Below are 18,812 nucleotides of genomic sequence, written 5' to 3'. Positions count from 1 at the left end.
CGGAAGAGAAAAAGCAGTCCATATTTCCTGGCTGTGAACATGCCATTGGTTTTGTAATAGAGGAAATAATACGGTCAAGTTTTGAGGTAGCATTCCCTTTCTTATTGAAAACAATTCATGACATTTCAAAAGTTGTAGTATGTACAATTCAGTCACATTAACTGCATTCACCAGATTTTACAGCAAGTACCATTATTTTTTTGTAAATTTTCTCAGCCTCCTTAACAAAACCTTTATCATTTCCCCTTCCCATCTGCTCAAGGTAATGAATTGGATCTTTTCTAATCGTAGAATTACATGTTATTTGCCCTTTTCGTTTGATCTACTTCACTCAGAGTGATTTCAAGGCATGTGCCAGCACTTCATTTCTCTTTGGGCTGAGTGATCGCGCTCTACTGCATGCTGGGTCTCATGTTTGATTTAGCAATTCATCTGGTAGGGACAGCTGGGCTCTTGCTACCTTTGGTTACATGCGCTGATGTATGCATTTCTGAGTAGCTGCTTTTAGTTTTTGGGGGTGTACACAGGAGTGAAGATGCTGGGTCGTAAGGTTAGCTTACAGTTAGCTTTTTACACACCAACGAGGCGTCTTCTATCGTGCTGCCCCATTTGGCAGTCCCACCACCAGGGGATGAGGGTTCCGGTTTCTCTACATTCTCAGAGATGGCAGTTTGTGATTTCAAACCTTACTTTGTTCATTTGTGTTAAAAATGCTTGATTTTGACTTAAGGAAAGGTTTACAGAGCAGATCACCCGTTTCCCATCCAACAATTCATACATATTTTGACCAGCTCATTCATTATAGTCCCCTTGATGGAGGCTGTCAATCTCACAGAAGCAGACTACCCCACAGCTCTCCCAGGCGGCAGCAGGTGGCGTGAACCTTGCAGTTAGCAGCGGAGCATCTCAATCACCCCACCACCAGCAACTCTGGTGAAGCATGACCGACCGTAAGTGCACATCCACACCCTACTTTTCAGGGTCTTTGAAGTTGCTACAGTTAGTTAAACACAAACAAAACAAAAACCTGTTGAGGCAGTTCCGAATGGACCGGCAGGTGTGATTCTCATTGATCTGTCTTTTGTTCTCTCACTCTAAGCACTCAATCACTTAGGAGCTATGAGAGAATGTCTATCGCAGGAGAAACATTTCTGCATTTACTGACGCTGAGCTAAGGGCGCAGTGTCTTCTGAGTTACAGGAGCTAAGAGACTACTGGGTGGCTCGCCTTACCCCTTCACTGGTTTTCTGCAAGTCTGAAGCCGTGTTTCTTGTGTCGTTGCCGGCATCTCCACCGTCAGAGCTGCTTTTGTGTTCTTCTTCTTTGCGGTCCTTGTCATCGTCATCTCCTGCAGATCTCCGGGATTGTTTGGAGGATTTCTAAATGTTTAGACAAGTTAGAAATTATAGTCAAAAGTAGAAGCCCAAGTGCACGTGTGGTAAGCAAGAGTTGCAGAAGGAAGCAAGGAGGGCTGCATCAGACCTTGTGGTTTGGTAGAGTCTCTAGGGACTACAAAGCTGGGCAACACGAACGTGGGCAAATCATTTCACGTCTGTGGGCCTCCGTTACAGGAGGTCGAGGTGGCCTAGATGACGTCTCAGCTCTTCGGAGGTGTATGGAACTAAAGTCAGGAAGAAAGATTCATGTAGCCAGAACACTGCCAAGGAACATTTAGAAGTGCATGGACACCACCATAGGAAGGCAACTTGTCCACACAGAAAGTCACACTTGAGTTTTACAGAGCTGTGATGCCCCCTAAGGCCACACTGTTCTTCCCCATCATTTGACAGTGGTGGAAATTGAGGTACGGAAGTAAACTATTCAAGATCACCTTAGGAAATCCACAAAGACACATCAGTAGAAGCTGTTTGATCAATAGTATAGATGGAGTCATCTTAACCAAACTTCGTATTATCGAAGATCCCAAATCCCAAATCACAAACCATGCAATATACATTAGCTCTGGTCTTCAATAAATAGGTTTGCCAACTTTTGGCTAAAGCCAAAGACTAGGAGCCCTGGTGGCGTAGTGGTTATGTCTTAGGCTGTTAAGCACAAGGCCAGCAGTTGGAAACTACCAACCTTTCTGAAGGAGAAAGAGAAGCCTACCTGTAAAGCTACAGTCTTGGAAATCCACTGGGGCAGTTCTACCCTGCCTATAGGGTCTCTGATTTAGAATCAACTAGAAGGCTTTGAGTTTTTGTTTGAAACTAAAAATTGAGATGCTAAAGAAAAGTCTTCATATGCTAATTACAATGAACCCCTGACCTTCTACACCTTTTGAGGTACAAACAATCGGAGGTAGCCTTTGATAAGTGTGACAGCCCAACAGCTTAAGGGTAATATAATTCTGCTAAGAGAATTCTCACCTGTGTGCCCAGAGAACCCGGATCACTTTGGTCCTTGTGATTCCCACCGCCATGAGGCAACAATATAGCAAGAGAAGCATACTTGGGGCCATCAAGTCCATGCTGCTGCTTGTAGCAACCCCAGAATAAAGCTGCCCCTGTGAGTTTTAACTCCATGGGAGCAGAAAGGCCTGTCTTTCTCCTGCAGAGCAGCTGCTGGTTTCGAATGACTGACTGTAGCAGTCCAACCACTATGCAACCAGGGCTCCTCCGTAGGACAGGAGAGCTGCCCGGTATAAAGACTTCATAATCTTTGCAAACTGGGACGCACTCACACACAGTGTGTTCTGGAGCAGGTCTTCTAATAAATTCAGTTGTCTGTCTTTCTGCTCAACTCGGAGTGGTTACTGATCGGACTTAGCTATCCTACGACAGGACTGCACATTTTGGAGGTGACATCATTGTGTAATGCAACAGAACATTACTCTCTCTAATTACGGAGAGCTTTTTAAGAACCCAAACACCCTGATGACCAGTCCTGTGTTCCTGTCATGTTATCCATGAAATCACAGTGAAAATACAGAGAGAGAAAAATGCAAGTGTAGTTTGCAGCAAGAGTTGTTTATTAGCACAACAGCATTAAAATAATAAGCTAGCTTTAACTCACTGTCTCTAACTCTATACCTTTAAGTAATAAAATGTAGCTTTTTGCCAACATTTCTTCGATGAGAAACTTACAGAATCTTTAAGTCCACGGCAAATAAAAGCTAAAGCTGTCTGATTTAGTCAAGTTCGGTCTTCTAAAACTAAATTAGCCAATGAGCTTCCTCAATCAACTTTTTAAAACGCAGCTTCTTTAAAGAAAACATCTTCTAGCTATGTATTGGTGTTGTATAGTATAAAGGAAATAATACCTGTAAAAATTAAATTAACCCGGGGACCGAGCGAGATATGACGTCACAGGTTGCAGAAACAAGGCCTCAACGGGCACTGAGAGGAGCAAGACAGGCCAGGCATAAAATAGCTTGTGAAACCTGTAAAATCTATACCTCAGCTGTGCTGCAGATCATAAATGCCGCCCTCCTAGAAAAGAAGGTTGAACTGGTTTAAGAGGCATGCAACACAGGGACGCTTGTAACCACTAAGGAACTTGAAATGGCAGTTCCAGTGCCCACCGGGGATTTGAACTACGACGAAAGGAGTTGGATACATAGCCAACTAGTAGTTACGCTATTTCCCTGTGAGCTAGAGAGAGGGCAGAGGGGAAAGGGAGGGAAGGTGATGATGGCAGGAATCCTAACCCAAAGGAGAGGTGGAGCACCCTTCCCCTGCATACCTCTCTGGCACAAAGGAAGGGGAAGGGCAGAAAGACACAGTTCCTCCTCAGTGAAGAGACCAGACACAGGGAACAGGCTGGGTGGAGAGACGGGATGCTCACACCACCCCCACAAAGAACGAACAGAATGGAAAACAGCACAGCGTGAAGTCTGGGGTGCTGAGGGTCAGGAATGCACGCACATACCCGGAAAGAGGACCAGTCAATAGCAAAAGACCCCCAGAAAGCTAGCCAAAGGCGGGAGGCCTGCCATTAGCAGAAGGAAAGATTCAGCTCTACATTCTACCAGGCCTTGTAGACCAGCTACAGGCAGAAATCACCAGCCCCTCAGAAAGAACCTTCTGCTCCCACCCACAGTCAGTCTGGAAGCCACAGGGAAGTTCTCCCTTGGCTCATGAGTTGGCTTCAACTTCATGGCAATGAGTTTTTGTTGTTGTTGTTAAGGGGCCTTTGAACTTCTTTTCCAAAGAATTCCCTTCAATACACTCACCCTTTCTGTTCAACCCTTTTCGTTGACTCTGGTCTGAATTTTTACCCTTACCCAAAATCTTTCTTTTCTTTTCCTAGGGGAGAGCGCGAACGCAGTCCCCCACTACCACAAACTATGCAGTCGAGTTTCCCATATTTGGGGAAGTCGCAGGGGTCAGCACATCCGCAGTGCAATGGACAAGCCTCGCCCTGGGAAAACCACCTTCGTGATCATGGTGACTCCCCTGCCAGGTAAGTATCCAAAATCTTTCTTATGAGTTATGTCTGTTCTTGTTAGACTCCACTTTGAATTTTCAGACTCTAATTTGGTTCAACACTGTGCACACTCACTAAAAAGGGGGCCAGGCAAGACTGGCAAAAACCTTGTGACTCCAGAGACTGTCCGAAGCTTGAGTAAGGTACCCAGCTGCCCGACAAAAAGCATCTACTCTGCAGGCTTGAGGAGAACGGCCCCCATCTCTCTTGCAGGTCTCTGTTCCTTAATAAATGCCTGAACATAACTTTGGCCTTCTAGGCTTTCTGTCCATGCCATCTCTGAGAACGAAGAATACATAATCACCTTGCTTCTATTTTACTCAACCAAAACTGAAACTGCCAAGCCCAACCTGCCAGTATAAAATGAGATCATTTTTACTTTTATCATAAAGGGAAAGCTGAGATTTAATCAGCCACAAGTTAAGTGTTTACTGTTAGATAAAACCAGTCTGACAACATAAAAGGAAAAAAACTTTTTATTCTTCTACTAAATACGGTGTACTTTTTGAAGTGAAGTACTTTTTGATTGTCAAATAATAGACTTTGGCCTGTGGACCTAATAGATACTAAGAATGTACAACTCCCTAAAATTTATAATACTTGTTAAGAATATTTCTGGGTAACTTGTGAGTAGATAAACTATTATCTGAATTTGGTGTGTATAGACCAGAATTAGGGCATTATCAGAGTTTGACTAGAGAGTCAAATCCAGTATTCTACAAAGACTTGTGGGTGCAAGCTGTATTTGGGAACCTGCAAAGCAACCTGTGTTCAGATTGCTGGATTTCCTATAATTTGGAAGAACCCTTTATGTGTTTTATCAGTGTGGTTCTGTTTCCAATTACTGCTGTCTTTGTTTGCATTAAAAACAAAAACAAACTAAACTTCAATGATAGGTAGTTTAGCAGCAGCATCAGTTTAGATGGTAGTGAAGGCCCTGGTGGTGCCGTGGTTAAAGCACTCGAATACTAACCAAAAGGTGGCAGTATGAACCCAGCAGGTGCTTAGAGGAAGAGATGTGGCAGTCAGTCTCGGTAAAGACTTAGTGCCTCACACAGTGTATGGGCAGTTCCACTCTGTCCTACAGGCTCACTTGAATCAGAACCAACCCCATGGAGTGGGTCTGAAGGTTGATTAATTCCCATATACAGTGAATAATTTGCTTGCAAATTATTTTTAACCTGTACTTTTTTAGTGTCTGAGGGTTCAAATATGAATCATCCTTAATGCTAAAGATAACCCCTCTCCAGTCTGCTGCTTCTTTGGCTTTTCATTCTAATTCTTTTCCACACACAAAAATGAATGAGGTAGGGAGGTGGGGCCTTCTCTTCCAACTGAATGGCACACAGTCAAAGAGTTTATGAGCCACTCTTTTCCAAATGTAACACAGATCACCACATTTGACAAAAGGAAGTACGTGATAAGCCAAGAGACCAGCCAGGCTACGTTAGATATAAATGTTTCCATAAGCCAGCAATGTTCATCTCACCTGGAAATGCAGTGGGCTCATCCCAGAAATCCACTGCCTTCAACACAATGACCCGAACAGACTTTCCAGGACTATCACTCTGTGGGAGTAGACAGCAGCCTGATCCTTCCTCAAGGAATGGATAGCCAGTGGGTTTGAATTACTGATCTGGTAGGTTAGCAGCCTAACAGCTAGCCCCCAGTTCCCAGCCACACCCCCGATCCGGGATTCTGAGGCCACCCTCTCTTGGTTTTTCATTTCAGTCGGGCTAGCGGGGGCAGGGGCGCACTGGGGGCGCAGTGGGTTATGAGTTGGGCTGCTAACTGCAAGCCCTGCAGGAGGGATCCACTAGCTGCTATCTATCATAACCGTTAATGTCTCAGGAGCCCACTCCCCTGTGAAGTTCTGAATTGGCTATGTTTCCAATTATTGTAAAAACACTAAGTCTTATTCGTCTTATGGGGTTGCTATGAGTCAGAATCAATTCGATGGCAGGTTTTTGTTTGTTTTGCTTAGTGGGACAGAGAAATGCAACCTTAGACGAGAGGATGCTGAGACTTGGTCTCACATACTTTGGACGTGTTACATCAGGAGAGACCAGTCTTGGGAGGAGGACATCATGCTTGATGAAGCAGAGGGTCAGTGAAAAAGAGGAAGACACCCAGTGAGATGGATGGACGCAGTGGCTATTGAACTAGATTCAAACACAGAGACACAGTGAAGATGGTGCAGGCCTGGGCAGTATTTTCATTCTATCGTACAGCAGCGGTTCTCAACCTGTGGATCGCGACACCTTTGGGGGTCGGACGACCCTTTCATAGGGGTCACCTGGTTCATAACAGTAGCAACATTACAGTTATGAAGTAGCAATGAAAATAATTTTATGGTTGGGGGAGGGGTCACCACGACAAGAGGAACTGCATTTTTAATTTTTTTTTTTTTTGCAGGGGAGAGCGGGAACGCAGTCCCCCACTACCACAAATTATGCAGTCAAGTTTTCCACATTTGGGGAAATTGCAGGGGTCAGCACATCTGGAGTGCAATGGATGAGCCTCGCCCTGGGAAAACCACCTTCGTGATCATGGTATCTCCCCTGCCAGGTAAGAGGAACTGTATTAAAGGGTCGCGGTATTAGGAAGGTTGAGAACCACCGGGGGTTACGATGAGTCAGAACTGACTTCAAGGCACCTTACAACAAAATCTAGAGGTGAGCTCAGCAGCCTGTGTTTACTAAACCCTTCAGGTAATGCTGATGCAAGTTTAAGAATCACTGCACTATATTATCATGCAGGTAAAAGTCATGGTTCATACGTGATCATGGGAAGAGTTAAACCCTAATAAATATACCTTTAACCCTTCCTTCTTTTAAAGTATAAACCTTTCTTAGGTATGAATCCTAGAGCCTTATTACTTCTGGTCTTTGCAATAGACAATGAAATAATGGAATTTAAACGCCACACTATTAAATGCTACTTTTTAGCACTATTAAGGTAGACTATCTTAGGTAGTTGAGAAAATTTAGGGTGGTTCAACACATTATGTAGAAGCTCAAGAGTCAAACAAAAGTTAAATGAAATCACTTTAAATAAGTGAAGTCCACAATGCTAAAGTAAATTCATCTTAAAATCACCTGCAATGGTAGATACAGTCTGAAGTAAAATTCTAATCATTTTGTTGTCATTTGCAACACGACATCAATCAAGGCAAATGCCAGATTTTCCATTAGGTGCCCTGAAAGTAAGACTGCATTTTTTTGCTAGGGGTTAGATTTCATAGACTGCCAAAATAACATGTTGATAGTCTGATAACTCTTGTTACTTATTTGTAAAATGTTCCCCAAGTATAGGCAGGCTTACACTTAAGCAGGCTTTAAGTGGAAATAATTTATCCAAGTGTTCAACAGTGTGACAGGTGTGCAAGGATCCACACATCTTGCTTTCAGTTTCTAAAAGGTGAACAATTTCCCACAATCTCATAATTCTTTCCACTGAATTTCTGAATGTTTGAAAAGCCTAGACTTTCCATTTGCAAATCAAGGATCATGTCACTCCTCTGCTTAGAGCCTTCAATAAGTTACAGTTATACTTGGAATACAATCCAAACTTCTTAATATGGACTATAGTCTGCATGTTCCTGCTTAACCAGACTCCCCACGCCCTTGCATGCCACGCCTTTGTTCTTGCTTCTCCATGCACACTTGCCTTCTGTCAGCTCAGCACATGCCAACTCTTCCCTGCCTGCTTCAGACCTTTGCTGCTGTATACCACTTCTGGGCTGCGCCCACCCCACCTCCTCTTCCCAGGGCTCAATACAAACTTCATCTTTTAAAACAGGCTTGGCCACATTACTGTCATTCCCTGCTCACATTCACTTATTTCACAGTTCTTGAAATTGATCTGTTTGCTTGTTTGCCATCTGACATAGAACAGGTGGTCAGGAAATAGAAGAACTGAAAAAATAACGAGCAAAAGCGCATTCCTTGAAGCAGACAGACGGGCAAAGATGATATGCTATGTAAGTGTATATGTGCAGTGCATAAATGTCGTCCTGGTATACTAAATTCTCCAGAGGAGGCACATTATTGTAGGGGTATAACTACCCCAGTATCGTCCTATGTCCTTGACTGAACAACAGTCCTCCCACTGAGAAAGTGTCACTTTCTAATCAAACGGACAGCGCAATCAACCCCGAGAGTCCTTAGCCAGAATGCGCTCACATCCAAGGTTTCATGTCTCAGTCCCTCCTTTGTTACGTTATTGACGCGACAGGTAGGAGTGCCACAGAATCTACTATATTTTTATGTGCCCCCCACCCAAATCAATGGAAAATATTGTAACATCGTTTAACGAACACACATGTAACATTAATAACAATGCCCAGTCACCTTCGAAGTGTATGCTTTTTTCCGTTTGGAGCCTGCTTTTTCATTCTTTCTCTTGCCTTTTCCCTCTTCGTCCACTCTCCCGCCCTCTTCTTCACTGCTGGCATCCGCAGTATTTCCACCCTCTCCCTCCGTTTCTGAAGAACTCTGTTGTTGAATTGCCTTAGAAATAAGAATAGTTATTTAATCACATTTCTGAAAGACCAGAAACTATGAAAAGAATCAATTTGGTTCTAAAATTGATATGGTAATGGTTGTACAATTCTCCTCGATATGACTGAACGATTGAACTCTTTAAGTGTATGCTATGTAAATTATGTGCCAATAGAACTGTTAAAATAAAATTTAAGAAGTAAAAAATAAATGCTTTAAAAATTGCAGGGGAAAAAAAGAATCAGTTTGTTTTTGTTAAGAATATGCACAGCAAAACATATACTAATTCAACATGTACAATTTAGAGCCTTTGATTACATTCTTTGTGGTGCAACATTTTTTACCCTACTTTGCATCTGTCCTCCCTCATTAACCTAAAACCACTGCTAGTTAACCTAAGGGATGGGTTTGAAGCTTTAAAAGGTTATCTCAAGGCAGCAGTGTTATGGGTTCCTCTACTTTCCATGGCTGGCTCCAGAAAATGTAGTCAAGAGAATTCGAAATCGCTCTGTATGTTCACTCTTTTGATCAGGAATAATCTATAGATGCTTTGACAAATTGTTGAGTTAATGGTAGGCAGGTACCATCTAATTTTTCTGGTTTCATGGCCAAAAAACCCAAAAACAAAAAGCTCACTGCCACGGAGTCAATAATTCGTGGAGACAAATAGTCAAAAGCTCCACATCCTTCTCCTTTACCTGGTTCCTGACACTCCTTCCACTTTGAACCAGGCAAATAAATAAAGATCAGCTGACCCACTGATCACTCCGTGGATGGCCACCAACAAGCTGGCATTATGCCACAAACTAGGAGGTCGAACAGAAGCCCACATTTGTTTTTAAGCCCATCAACTAGGACGGACCTTGAAATCACGACCCTAAACTTCTAAACCAAACATGCCGTTTCTGTGAGGTTTCTGGTTGTACAAAAGAAGTCTCAGCAGTTACTCACTCTTTCTCGCTTTTTGAAAATAAATTTATCACACAACTTTTGCCAGTTCAACTTTTTATAAGTATACAAGTTATTCACATCAGTTACAAAAATTGGCTTTACAATCCTATCCTTAATCAGTGTTCTTTTTCTATCACTGTTAATCTCTCCTTTTCTCCTCCCTGCTGCTCCAAGAACCATTAATGAACTTTGGCCTCCATACATTTGCTTTTCTTATTTTTATAGTACACAAATGAGGTCATTTAATTTTATCCATTTGTGATTGGCTTATTCACTCAGCACGATGTCTTCAAATCTATCCATCATGTATCATTCTTCAAGACTTAATTTCTCCTCCTGATTGGGTCACATTCCTGGTAGGCACCACATTGTTTACCTATTCGTCTCCTGATGGTTGGTTCCACCTTTGGGCAACTGTGAGTACTTCTACATTGAAATGGCATGTCTTTTTTTAAATCTCGTGTCTTCACGTCTTTTGCCTTGGAGATGCTAGTTATCTGGCCTCCCTATATATGGAAGTATATGATTTTTTGGTAAAATATTTTGATGGACAAAAATTTTTAATTTTTATGAGGGTCTAATATCTACTTTGTCTCTTGTCATTTGTGCTTGTCATATTAAATAATTCATTGTAGAAAAGTAGGCCTGATGTAGTGTTGTACTGCTTTTTCTTCTAAGAATTTAGGGTTTTAATTTGTACACTGAGGTCCTTAGTCCATTCTGAGGTTGTTTTTGTGTATGGATGTTTTGAAGCACGGATCCTGTTTCTGCTTTCTTTATGTGGAAATCTAATTTTCCAGCACAATTTACTGAGGACTCTTCTTTCTTCATCAAATGGCCTTAGTACTGTTATCAAAGATCAGCTGACCACAAAGTGTAGATTTATTCCTGGGCTATCAATTCCACTGGTCTACGTGTTTACTGTTATGCCAGTACCAGGCTGTTTTGATTACTGTAGCTCTAATTACCAGGTTTGATTACCAGGTTTTACAATCAGGAAGATGAGTCCTCCTATTTTGCTCATCTCTTTCAACATAATGTTAGCTATTAAGAACCTCTTGTCATTCCATATAAAGTTGAGGATTGATCATTTCTATCCAAAAACTGATGGAATTTTGATCAAGATTGTGCTGAACCTATAGATCATTTTGGATAGTACTGACATTTTAACTACATTAGATCTTCCAATCCAGGACCATGAATAGAACATTTTCTTAGTTAAGTCTTCTTTGAGCTCTTTCAGCAGTTTTTTATAGTTTTCCTGCTCTAAGGCCTTTGTGTCCCTGGTTATATTTATTCTTAGGTATTTTATTCTTTTAGATGCTATTATAAATAAAATTGTTTCTTTAACTCCCCTTTCAGATTTTCTCACTGCTGGTACATTGAAGCCCAAATGATTTTCTTTTTAATCATTTTATCGGGAGTTCGCACAACTCTTATCACAATCCATACATCCATCCATTGTGTCAGGCACATTTGTTGCCATCATCATTCTCAAAACATTTGCTCTCTGTTTTACCCCTTGGTATCAGCTCCTCATTTTTTCCCCTCCCTCCCTGCCCCCCTCTCTCAGGAACGCTTGATAATTTATAAATTATTATTATTTTGTCATATCTTACACTGTCCATCTCCCTTGAAACCCAAATGATTTTCTTTGTTGATCTTGTACCCTGAAACTTTACTAAATTCCTCTATTAGCTCTAGAAGTATTCTAGTAGACTCTTTGGAAATTTCTATGTATAAGATTATTTCATCTATAGATACAATTTTACTTCTTTTCCAATCTGGATACTCTTTTTTCTTTTCCTTGTCTTACTGCTCTGGTTAGGACTTCTAATAAAATACTGAATGTAAGTGGGCACACTTGTCTTGTTGAATTACTACTACATTTTAATTGGAAAGAATGTAGCTTATGCTGAACATTCTCAAGTATAGGTTCAACAACTTCAACTTCCCCGTGATCACTTGAGCCCTAAGTAACAGACTTATAACTGCCACTGGAGCTACAACACATTCTGACATCATATGGATGGCAACTCCGAATACAAAAACAAGTAAGAAGGTTGGAGAAAAGGTAAAATCAAAGAAATAAGATATGGCGAGTGATAACAAGGTAAACTTACCTGATAGCCAGTAAATTTTACTCCAGGGTTATTTTCAATTTCCCACAATCCTTCATTAAATCCTTTCCGCTTATTTGACTTTCCAAACTTGTCTTTGTATTCCTTATATGGGAATAGGTCTTTGGGACCTAGAAATGCACTGTAGAGAGATTTAAGAAATATGATTGACATTATGCTCTTCAAATGGTAGGTATTTTAAATACCAGTAGCAACCAGGAGGTGAAAGCATATTTCAGTAGACACATTTAAAGTATGTATAAACTCTTTGAGTTAGGCCCGAATCATGTTTTAGATACATAATTCAAGGCACATACTCGCCGTCTTCACCTTTACTATAAAAGTACACCTTTCCCTCCATGTTTTGGAGCAAAGTCGACTTCTATCTGCTTTGTGTTTCCCTAATTCACGACTTGTATTACCTTCAACAAACCTTTCTGCTCTTACTTTAACAAAGTAAGCACTGTGACTACTACTTTTTGACGGATCTGAGCATTGAAGTTTGTTTTCACCATGACTACCTAAGACACTAACTTGGTGAATGAAACTGTGGTGGCCCACATCCTGGATGACTCCTATGAAGCTTATAATACAAAGCTTAATTTATCCGTAATCCAACAACTACTGACTGAACATCGACCACGTGTCAGGCTCATGTCAGAGGTGCTGGGGCTTCTGCAGGGAACACACAATTCTGCCCTGAAGGGTATATGCTGTAGGCCGTGGAGGGCAGAAGGTTTGCACAATAAAAAAGGAGCACATATACTATGTGTGCTAAAGGCAAAAGTAAAACAGGGAAGTGCAGGCATGGCTTTCTTATTTGAAATACATAGATCAGGTAAGCTCTTATTTTATTTCTTTACACTAAAAGAAATAAAGGAGCTAAAGGAGTCTCCGGAGGATAGCAAGTTGACGAAAGAGCAGGTGGAAAGGCCCTGAGACTGGGGCGTTTCTGGGAAACAGAGGAGGCCTGTGTGGCTAGTGTGAAATGAGTCAAGGGGCAAGTAGTCTGAGATGAAGTCGGAGAGGTCAAACTGCTCCCAGGGGAGCAGGAGACAGAGGTCCTTGGGGGCACAGTAAGGACTTTGTGTGAAACGGGATGCCATTAAAGGTTTTAAGAAAAGAAGTGCCAAACGTGTGCTTTAATAGATGATTCTAGAGTTCAGGAGGCATATCTAAGCTGGAGATACGAATGTAGGAATATCAGCAGAGAGATGACCTCAAAAGCGATGACACTATAGGTTATCAGTTTATTTTTCATTGTCTACAAGTCTAATTTTCTTACTGGGTTTCAGTACTGATTCCTTACATTGCTCAGCTGATTAAAGGTGTCAAGTTAAAAAAAAAAATCTGATGAAGCTCTGACCTCTGGGCTGTTGAAGAATCATCAGACCTCCTCTCATCCTTACTCATCTTAAACCACTCTGTCAGCACAATTTCATCTCACTGAGTCAAGAGATAGCTTTTTAGATTACTATACATTTTCATAAAAAAGCACATCACTGTCTCACTTGACAAACTCAACATGAGAAAGAAATAGACTCTGGGTATGCCCATTTCCCTGGTACAAAAATCCGTCATGAATAAATCTTATTTCACTTTTCCATAGCCTTTGGAAAAGGCTCTACGACCAGGAATTGATTGAGGGCTTGGCTGTCTGCGGTCCACACAGACCACCAGTTGGGGATGCTAACCAAGGCCTTACTTTAATGGTGTCATAAGAACCAGGGCCAAGGATTACTCTTTTTTGATGAAAGCGTGAATCACTTCTGCCCTTTCTTATTTTTATCTTATTAATCCAATTTTTCGATATATGAGATCTATGTCCTCCTGCTGCAGGGAATAGAAAGCATTCCTTTGACAACTGGCCCTGTTTCCTCAGCCAAAAGGAGATCACGAACAAACTCTTCTAAAACAAGTCCTTATGTTTTATAAACAACTGTGCTTCTTTGTCCTTTCTGGACTACTGCTAACTCTGTATATCACATTCATTCTCAATTGATTATTTTGCCATATGCTGTACAGCTTGTAAAGGGCAAGTCAGAAATAAAAGGCCAAAGCTGTTCAAAGCACATGCTCTAAGGCTATTCCCCACCCCGGTCAAGACTGCCTTAAAAATTGCCCAGACTGAAACTACTGGGGTTATATTATATAGAGCAGAATTTGGGTCTTCAATCAATCTCATCTATCTACCTGGGCATTCGAATAGTGTGAAAGATATGTTTTTAGGAGAATTCTGGCACTACATGGGTGTACTCTTATTGTTACCTTGCACACAGGGCTGATCAAAATTTTTGTTAAGTTCCTCCTCTTTCACATGCCTCTAGGTTTTTGCTTTTTATTATTTCATTTAATTAATTTTAATTCACCTAGCACGTATTTTAAAAGACCCTCCCATGGGCAAGGTACTATGCTAAGTAATGTGTATACAGGAATAAGTAACAATGATCCCTGCCTTCCAAGAGTAGTTGAATATTATTAGGTAATTGCCAGGGTATAATCACACAGTTACAGATACCCAATATCTACTGAAAAGTCACCTGAAACAATATTAAATGTTAGGTTTTTGAAGTCCCTACATTCCCCCAGATATTTATTTTAAAATCTCTACCCTGATGATACAATCAACAAAAAGCTTATATAGATGGCAACTTACTGGGGGTACATGATAGAACTGCTTTTACTGGGTTAAGACGTAGAATGGTGTCACTAACTTATATTAAGAATGCTGTTAAGAAACAGCTCTGTGAAACCCTTCCCGCTGTTTAGTGGAATTACTCTGTCACGGGCACCAGCAACACACCAGGGGGCAAGCTTTTTAAGGGCACCTTTTCATGCCCAGTGCCTGGCTAATGTCTAGAAAATAGAAGTTTGCTAAATGAATGAAAGAAACCACATAGTGTGGTAAATGGTTGATCTTGGTGTTTATAGTAGAAATGTGATGTTAATTATTAAATCCTGCCTTGTCTCAGAAATATGATCAATCAGGTCACTGGGAAATAGGTCCTAAAGAGAAAGAAAAACAGTAATATAGACATGAAATGGAGCTAGGAAATGAGGCAAATACAAAAATACATCACAAAGGAGTGGGGTTTTTCTGTTTTGTCTAGTCATCAATGTTGTGGTTGGGTTTTTTTGGCTTCCTGTTAATTACCTAGGGGGCGGGCTGGGATAAAGCAGGGCTTTCTACTCCAGTAAGGAGTTACAGGCTAGGAAGCCCATCGGGGCCGCTCCCCCTCTTCTTGATGAACCCAGATGGACGACGGCAGTGGGTTTGTGTTGGAGGGCGTGGCAGGGAAGGCTGGGGAGGAATGGGGAGCTAACAACAATAAATAGTAGAAGGAAATGTTCTGAAATTGGTCGTGGCAATTATTGAACAACTCTTCTTAAAAGGACTGAATGGTTAAGTGATGATATGTAAAATATTTGCCAATAAAGTCACTTAAAAATTTTTACTCCAAGAAAAAGGTACATTTATTATAGAAAAACCATTTCATCCTATGCTTCCTAGAAGTCAGTGGAGGAAAATGTGATTCTCTGCATAATTCAGTGTCTTATTAGCTTAAATAAAGAAACTCTCTTTCAAGGCAAGAATGAGAAAGAGTCCGAGTGACAAAGATAAGAAGGAGATCACGTGTGGTTCTACTAATCTTGAAATTAACAGAATGGATCTGGAGACTTACAAGCGTTCATGATAGCTTTTAGTTTTCCTCCACATTTTCAATTTCTATTCCATTTGTTTTTCCGGTTGTAAGTAATCATATGCATTCTTAGTGTGTCAGCCCCTCATTATTCATTCTTCTCTTCTTTCTTTTATTAATGGTTACTCCTCCCAATGTTTTTAACGCAGAATATGCAGCTGTCAGGCTAGAGATGGTATGTTCCCCAACTTCTCCTACAGCTACATGTTACACGTGATCAAGTTCTACAACTTTTTTGTCATTTCCGTAAAAAGAAGTCAGCCTTCTCTCTGGCTGGAAAACGGGCATATAAGCTGCTGTCTGCAATTCTTAATTAAGCATACAAACAAGGGATGGTGGGACAATAAGGCAGAAGGAACCTGGGTCCTTAAGGTGGAGTAATTTATCCTCCTGATGTGTTCACCTCCGAATTGTTTCAAAAGGAAGGTCTATTACTATCTGAGACACTAATTTTCACTTTCCTTCATTACAACAGTTTTAACCTACCCATCAAGATAGTTAGAGCTTTAAAATAAGGCATGTATGTTTGTGTCAGGATTCACAAGTTGAAAGAGCCTGCAAGAACACAATTTTTTCTATGAACTATGAAGAAGCAATTTGTGGGAATGGCAAGCAAACTACCCCGGGGCTTAAAAGGCGTCCTAAAGGGAGACTTCTCCATAATACCCACAGTTCACAGAATGAAAATGACATTCAAATCTAAAATATGCTTTCAGACATTAAGACCATGAAACGTATACGTTATCACGCTTGCTAATTTTATATAACAGACTACTCTATTTTAACAATATATAAAACATTATAGATCTTCCATAAACATAGTAGTCTCACAGAGCAAAGGGGAGTTGCTGACACTGAATTTTGCTGACTTACGTTTCATGGGTGCCAAAAAAGAAGATAGGGTACTTGTTTGCCGGAGGCTTCACAGCTCCTTCTGGGAGTTCATCAATCTATTAAAGATAAACCTTGTTATTATGTATTTAATAAAATTATGCAAAAGAAACAATATAAAACTCAGATAATCTGTTGCTAATTTCAAAATAAAAGCACTCTAATCAAAATTTTAAATTTCATTTTCTTGAACCCTAAAATGATTATGAAGTTCCTATGTGGCCCACCTCATGGATAGTAACACTGTCAATTGATGATAACTGCTATAGTGATACAAAATTAGGATTAAAAAACCCTCATATTTCCTTTTGACTCAATATAATTATTCGTGGAAGTTTATTCTAGTGAAATAATTCTTTTTTAACGTCATGAAAAGATAATAAAAAAGATGTAGGCCTAAAAGCCCGTTTTATATACATATAAATTTAAAAACATATTTTAGTAGATATTAAGTATATAATTTATACATAGTAAATATAATAATTTAAAAACATACATCTATATTTAAAACCCAAGGAATGCAAGGTAAGTTCAACATAAAAAAATTAAGGACACACACATTAAAAGCAGGATATGGGAGAAAAGAACCCACAGGGATATCTACATTAATAAAGAAAAAGCACTACTGTTAAAAAGTTCATGTCCTTTCGTGATAAAAATAACCCCAAAATGCACCAAAGTCGGGGTGTCGTTGTCTTTGGGGGTCACTGAGCAGGTTCTGACTCAGAGTGACCCTACGTACAGTGGAAATAAACACTGCCCGGTCCTGCACCATCCTCACGATTCTTATGTGTGGGCTCAGTGCTGTAGCCACTGTACCAATCCAGGTATACTGGATGCTCTCCCTCTTTTGCAAGGATTAAACACAATGTCTTTCTCCATGGAATGGTTTCTCCTGAGAACATGCCTAATGCATAGAAGACAAAGTCCCACCATCCTTGCTTCTACGAACATTCTGGTTGAACTTCCTCCAAGGCAGATTTGTTTGTTCTTCTGGTAGTCCGTGGTATTTTCAATATTCTTTGTCTACATCATAATTCAAATAAATTAATTCTTCTCCAGTCTTATTTATTCATTGTCCAACTTTTACATGCACCTGCGGCATCTGAAACTACCACGGCTTGCATCAGGAACACCTTAGTTCTCAAAGTGACATCCTTACTTTTTAAAAACATTTTTATGAAATACTGTGTAATATGTCATCTGACTCTTGAATGATGGTTCCAAGAACACTGATTGTGGACCCAAACAAAATGAATCTTTCGTAACATCTATCTTTTCGCATTTACCATGATGTTCAGTTTTAAGGATTCTTGCTTTCTTTACATGGAGTTGTAATCCATACTGAAGGACTGATCTTCATCATTAAGTGCTTCAAGTCCTCTTCTCTTTCAGTAAGCAAGACAACATACCGCAGAGGTTGTTAAAGAGCCTTCTTCCTATCCCGATGCCAAGATCTTCTTCAAATAGTCTAATTTCCAGATTATTTGCTCAGCATATTGATTTGCTAAAGATACAACCCTAATGCACCCCTCTTAATTTCACACTATGCAGTATTCCCTTGTGTCTGAATATGTGTTTGAGTTAGTCTGTGTATAACAGCAGTTCTCAACCTGTGGGTAGCAACCCCTTTGGGGATGGAAGACCCTTTCACAGGGGTCGCCCGATTCATAACAGTAGCAAAATTACAGTTATGAAGTAGCAACAAAAATAATTTATGGTTGGGGGGTCACCACAACATGAGGAACTGTATTAAAGGGTCGCAGCATTAGGAAGGTTGAGAACCACTGATGTATAGGTTTCACATGAGTACAATGAAGCGTTTAGGAATTCCCGTTCATCCTAGTGATGTCCATAGCTTGTTATGATGCACGTTTGAATTCTTTTGAAGAGTCAATAAAACAGAAGTAAAGATTGAGATAGTTTATTGTGCCAGTCTGGCCGATAAACACAAGTGGGATTAAATGAAGGGCAGAGAGCTAAATGGCTCCGTGAGCCTTGCCTTTCTTGTCTCTCGCTCTTTGATATCAGACCAGTGTGTGGCTGCCTCGCTTGTTCTGTGCCTCAATTTACAGGCTACACTACCTGTGGGATGCCTAGCTTGTGAACTATGTCGCTATAAGTTGAGGTCCCTTTAAGAGATCTCTGGAGCTGGGGACTGGCGGTTGGTGACCTGGCTGACAGTTGGTGACCTGCCTTGTGATTGGCTGCTGTGCTGA

General features: G+C 40.7%; 1 protein-coding gene and 2 non-coding genes across 3 annotated transcripts in view; all 3 read right to left on the bottom strand.

Moving 5' to 3' along the window:
* HDGFL3 (HDGF like 3) overlaps positions 1-17,368 on the bottom strand; it is a 29,667-nt gene extending 12,299 nt beyond the window's left edge. Inside the window, exons 1-5 of the mRNA XM_045286296.1 lie at positions 17,336-17,368; positions 16,576-16,652; positions 12,005-12,143; positions 8,781-8,939; positions 1,233-1,379 (exon numbers count right to left, since the gene is read on the bottom strand). Coding sequence (XP_045142231.1) covers positions 1,233-1,379; positions 8,781-8,939; positions 12,005-12,143; positions 16,576-16,652; positions 17,336-17,368 — 555 coding nt within the window. The remainder of the gene's footprint in view (positions 1-1,232; positions 1,380-8,780; positions 8,940-12,004; positions 12,144-16,575; positions 16,653-17,335) is intronic.
* On the bottom strand, positions 4,249-4,412 carry LOC115868156. The gene has a single exon (XR_004045443.1). It is a non-coding gene; the product is annotated as a U1 spliceosomal RNA (small nuclear RNA).
* LOC115868167 lies at positions 6,841-7,004 on the bottom strand. The gene has a single exon (XR_004045454.1). It is a non-coding gene; the product is annotated as a U1 spliceosomal RNA (small nuclear RNA).
* Positions 17,369-18,812: the final 1,444 nt, after the last annotated feature.

The sequence above is a fragment of the Echinops telfairi genome, unplaced genomic scaffold (genome assembly GCF_000313985.2).
Source record: "Echinops telfairi isolate 266 unplaced genomic scaffold, ASM31398v2 ScPeMD7_7;HRSCAF=31, whole genome shotgun sequence".
Taxonomy (NCBI): domain Eukaryota; kingdom Metazoa; phylum Chordata; class Mammalia; order Afrosoricida; family Tenrecidae; genus Echinops; species Echinops telfairi.
Note: the sequence above shows the minus strand (reverse complement) of the source record. Positions and strands in the feature narration are given on the sequence as shown.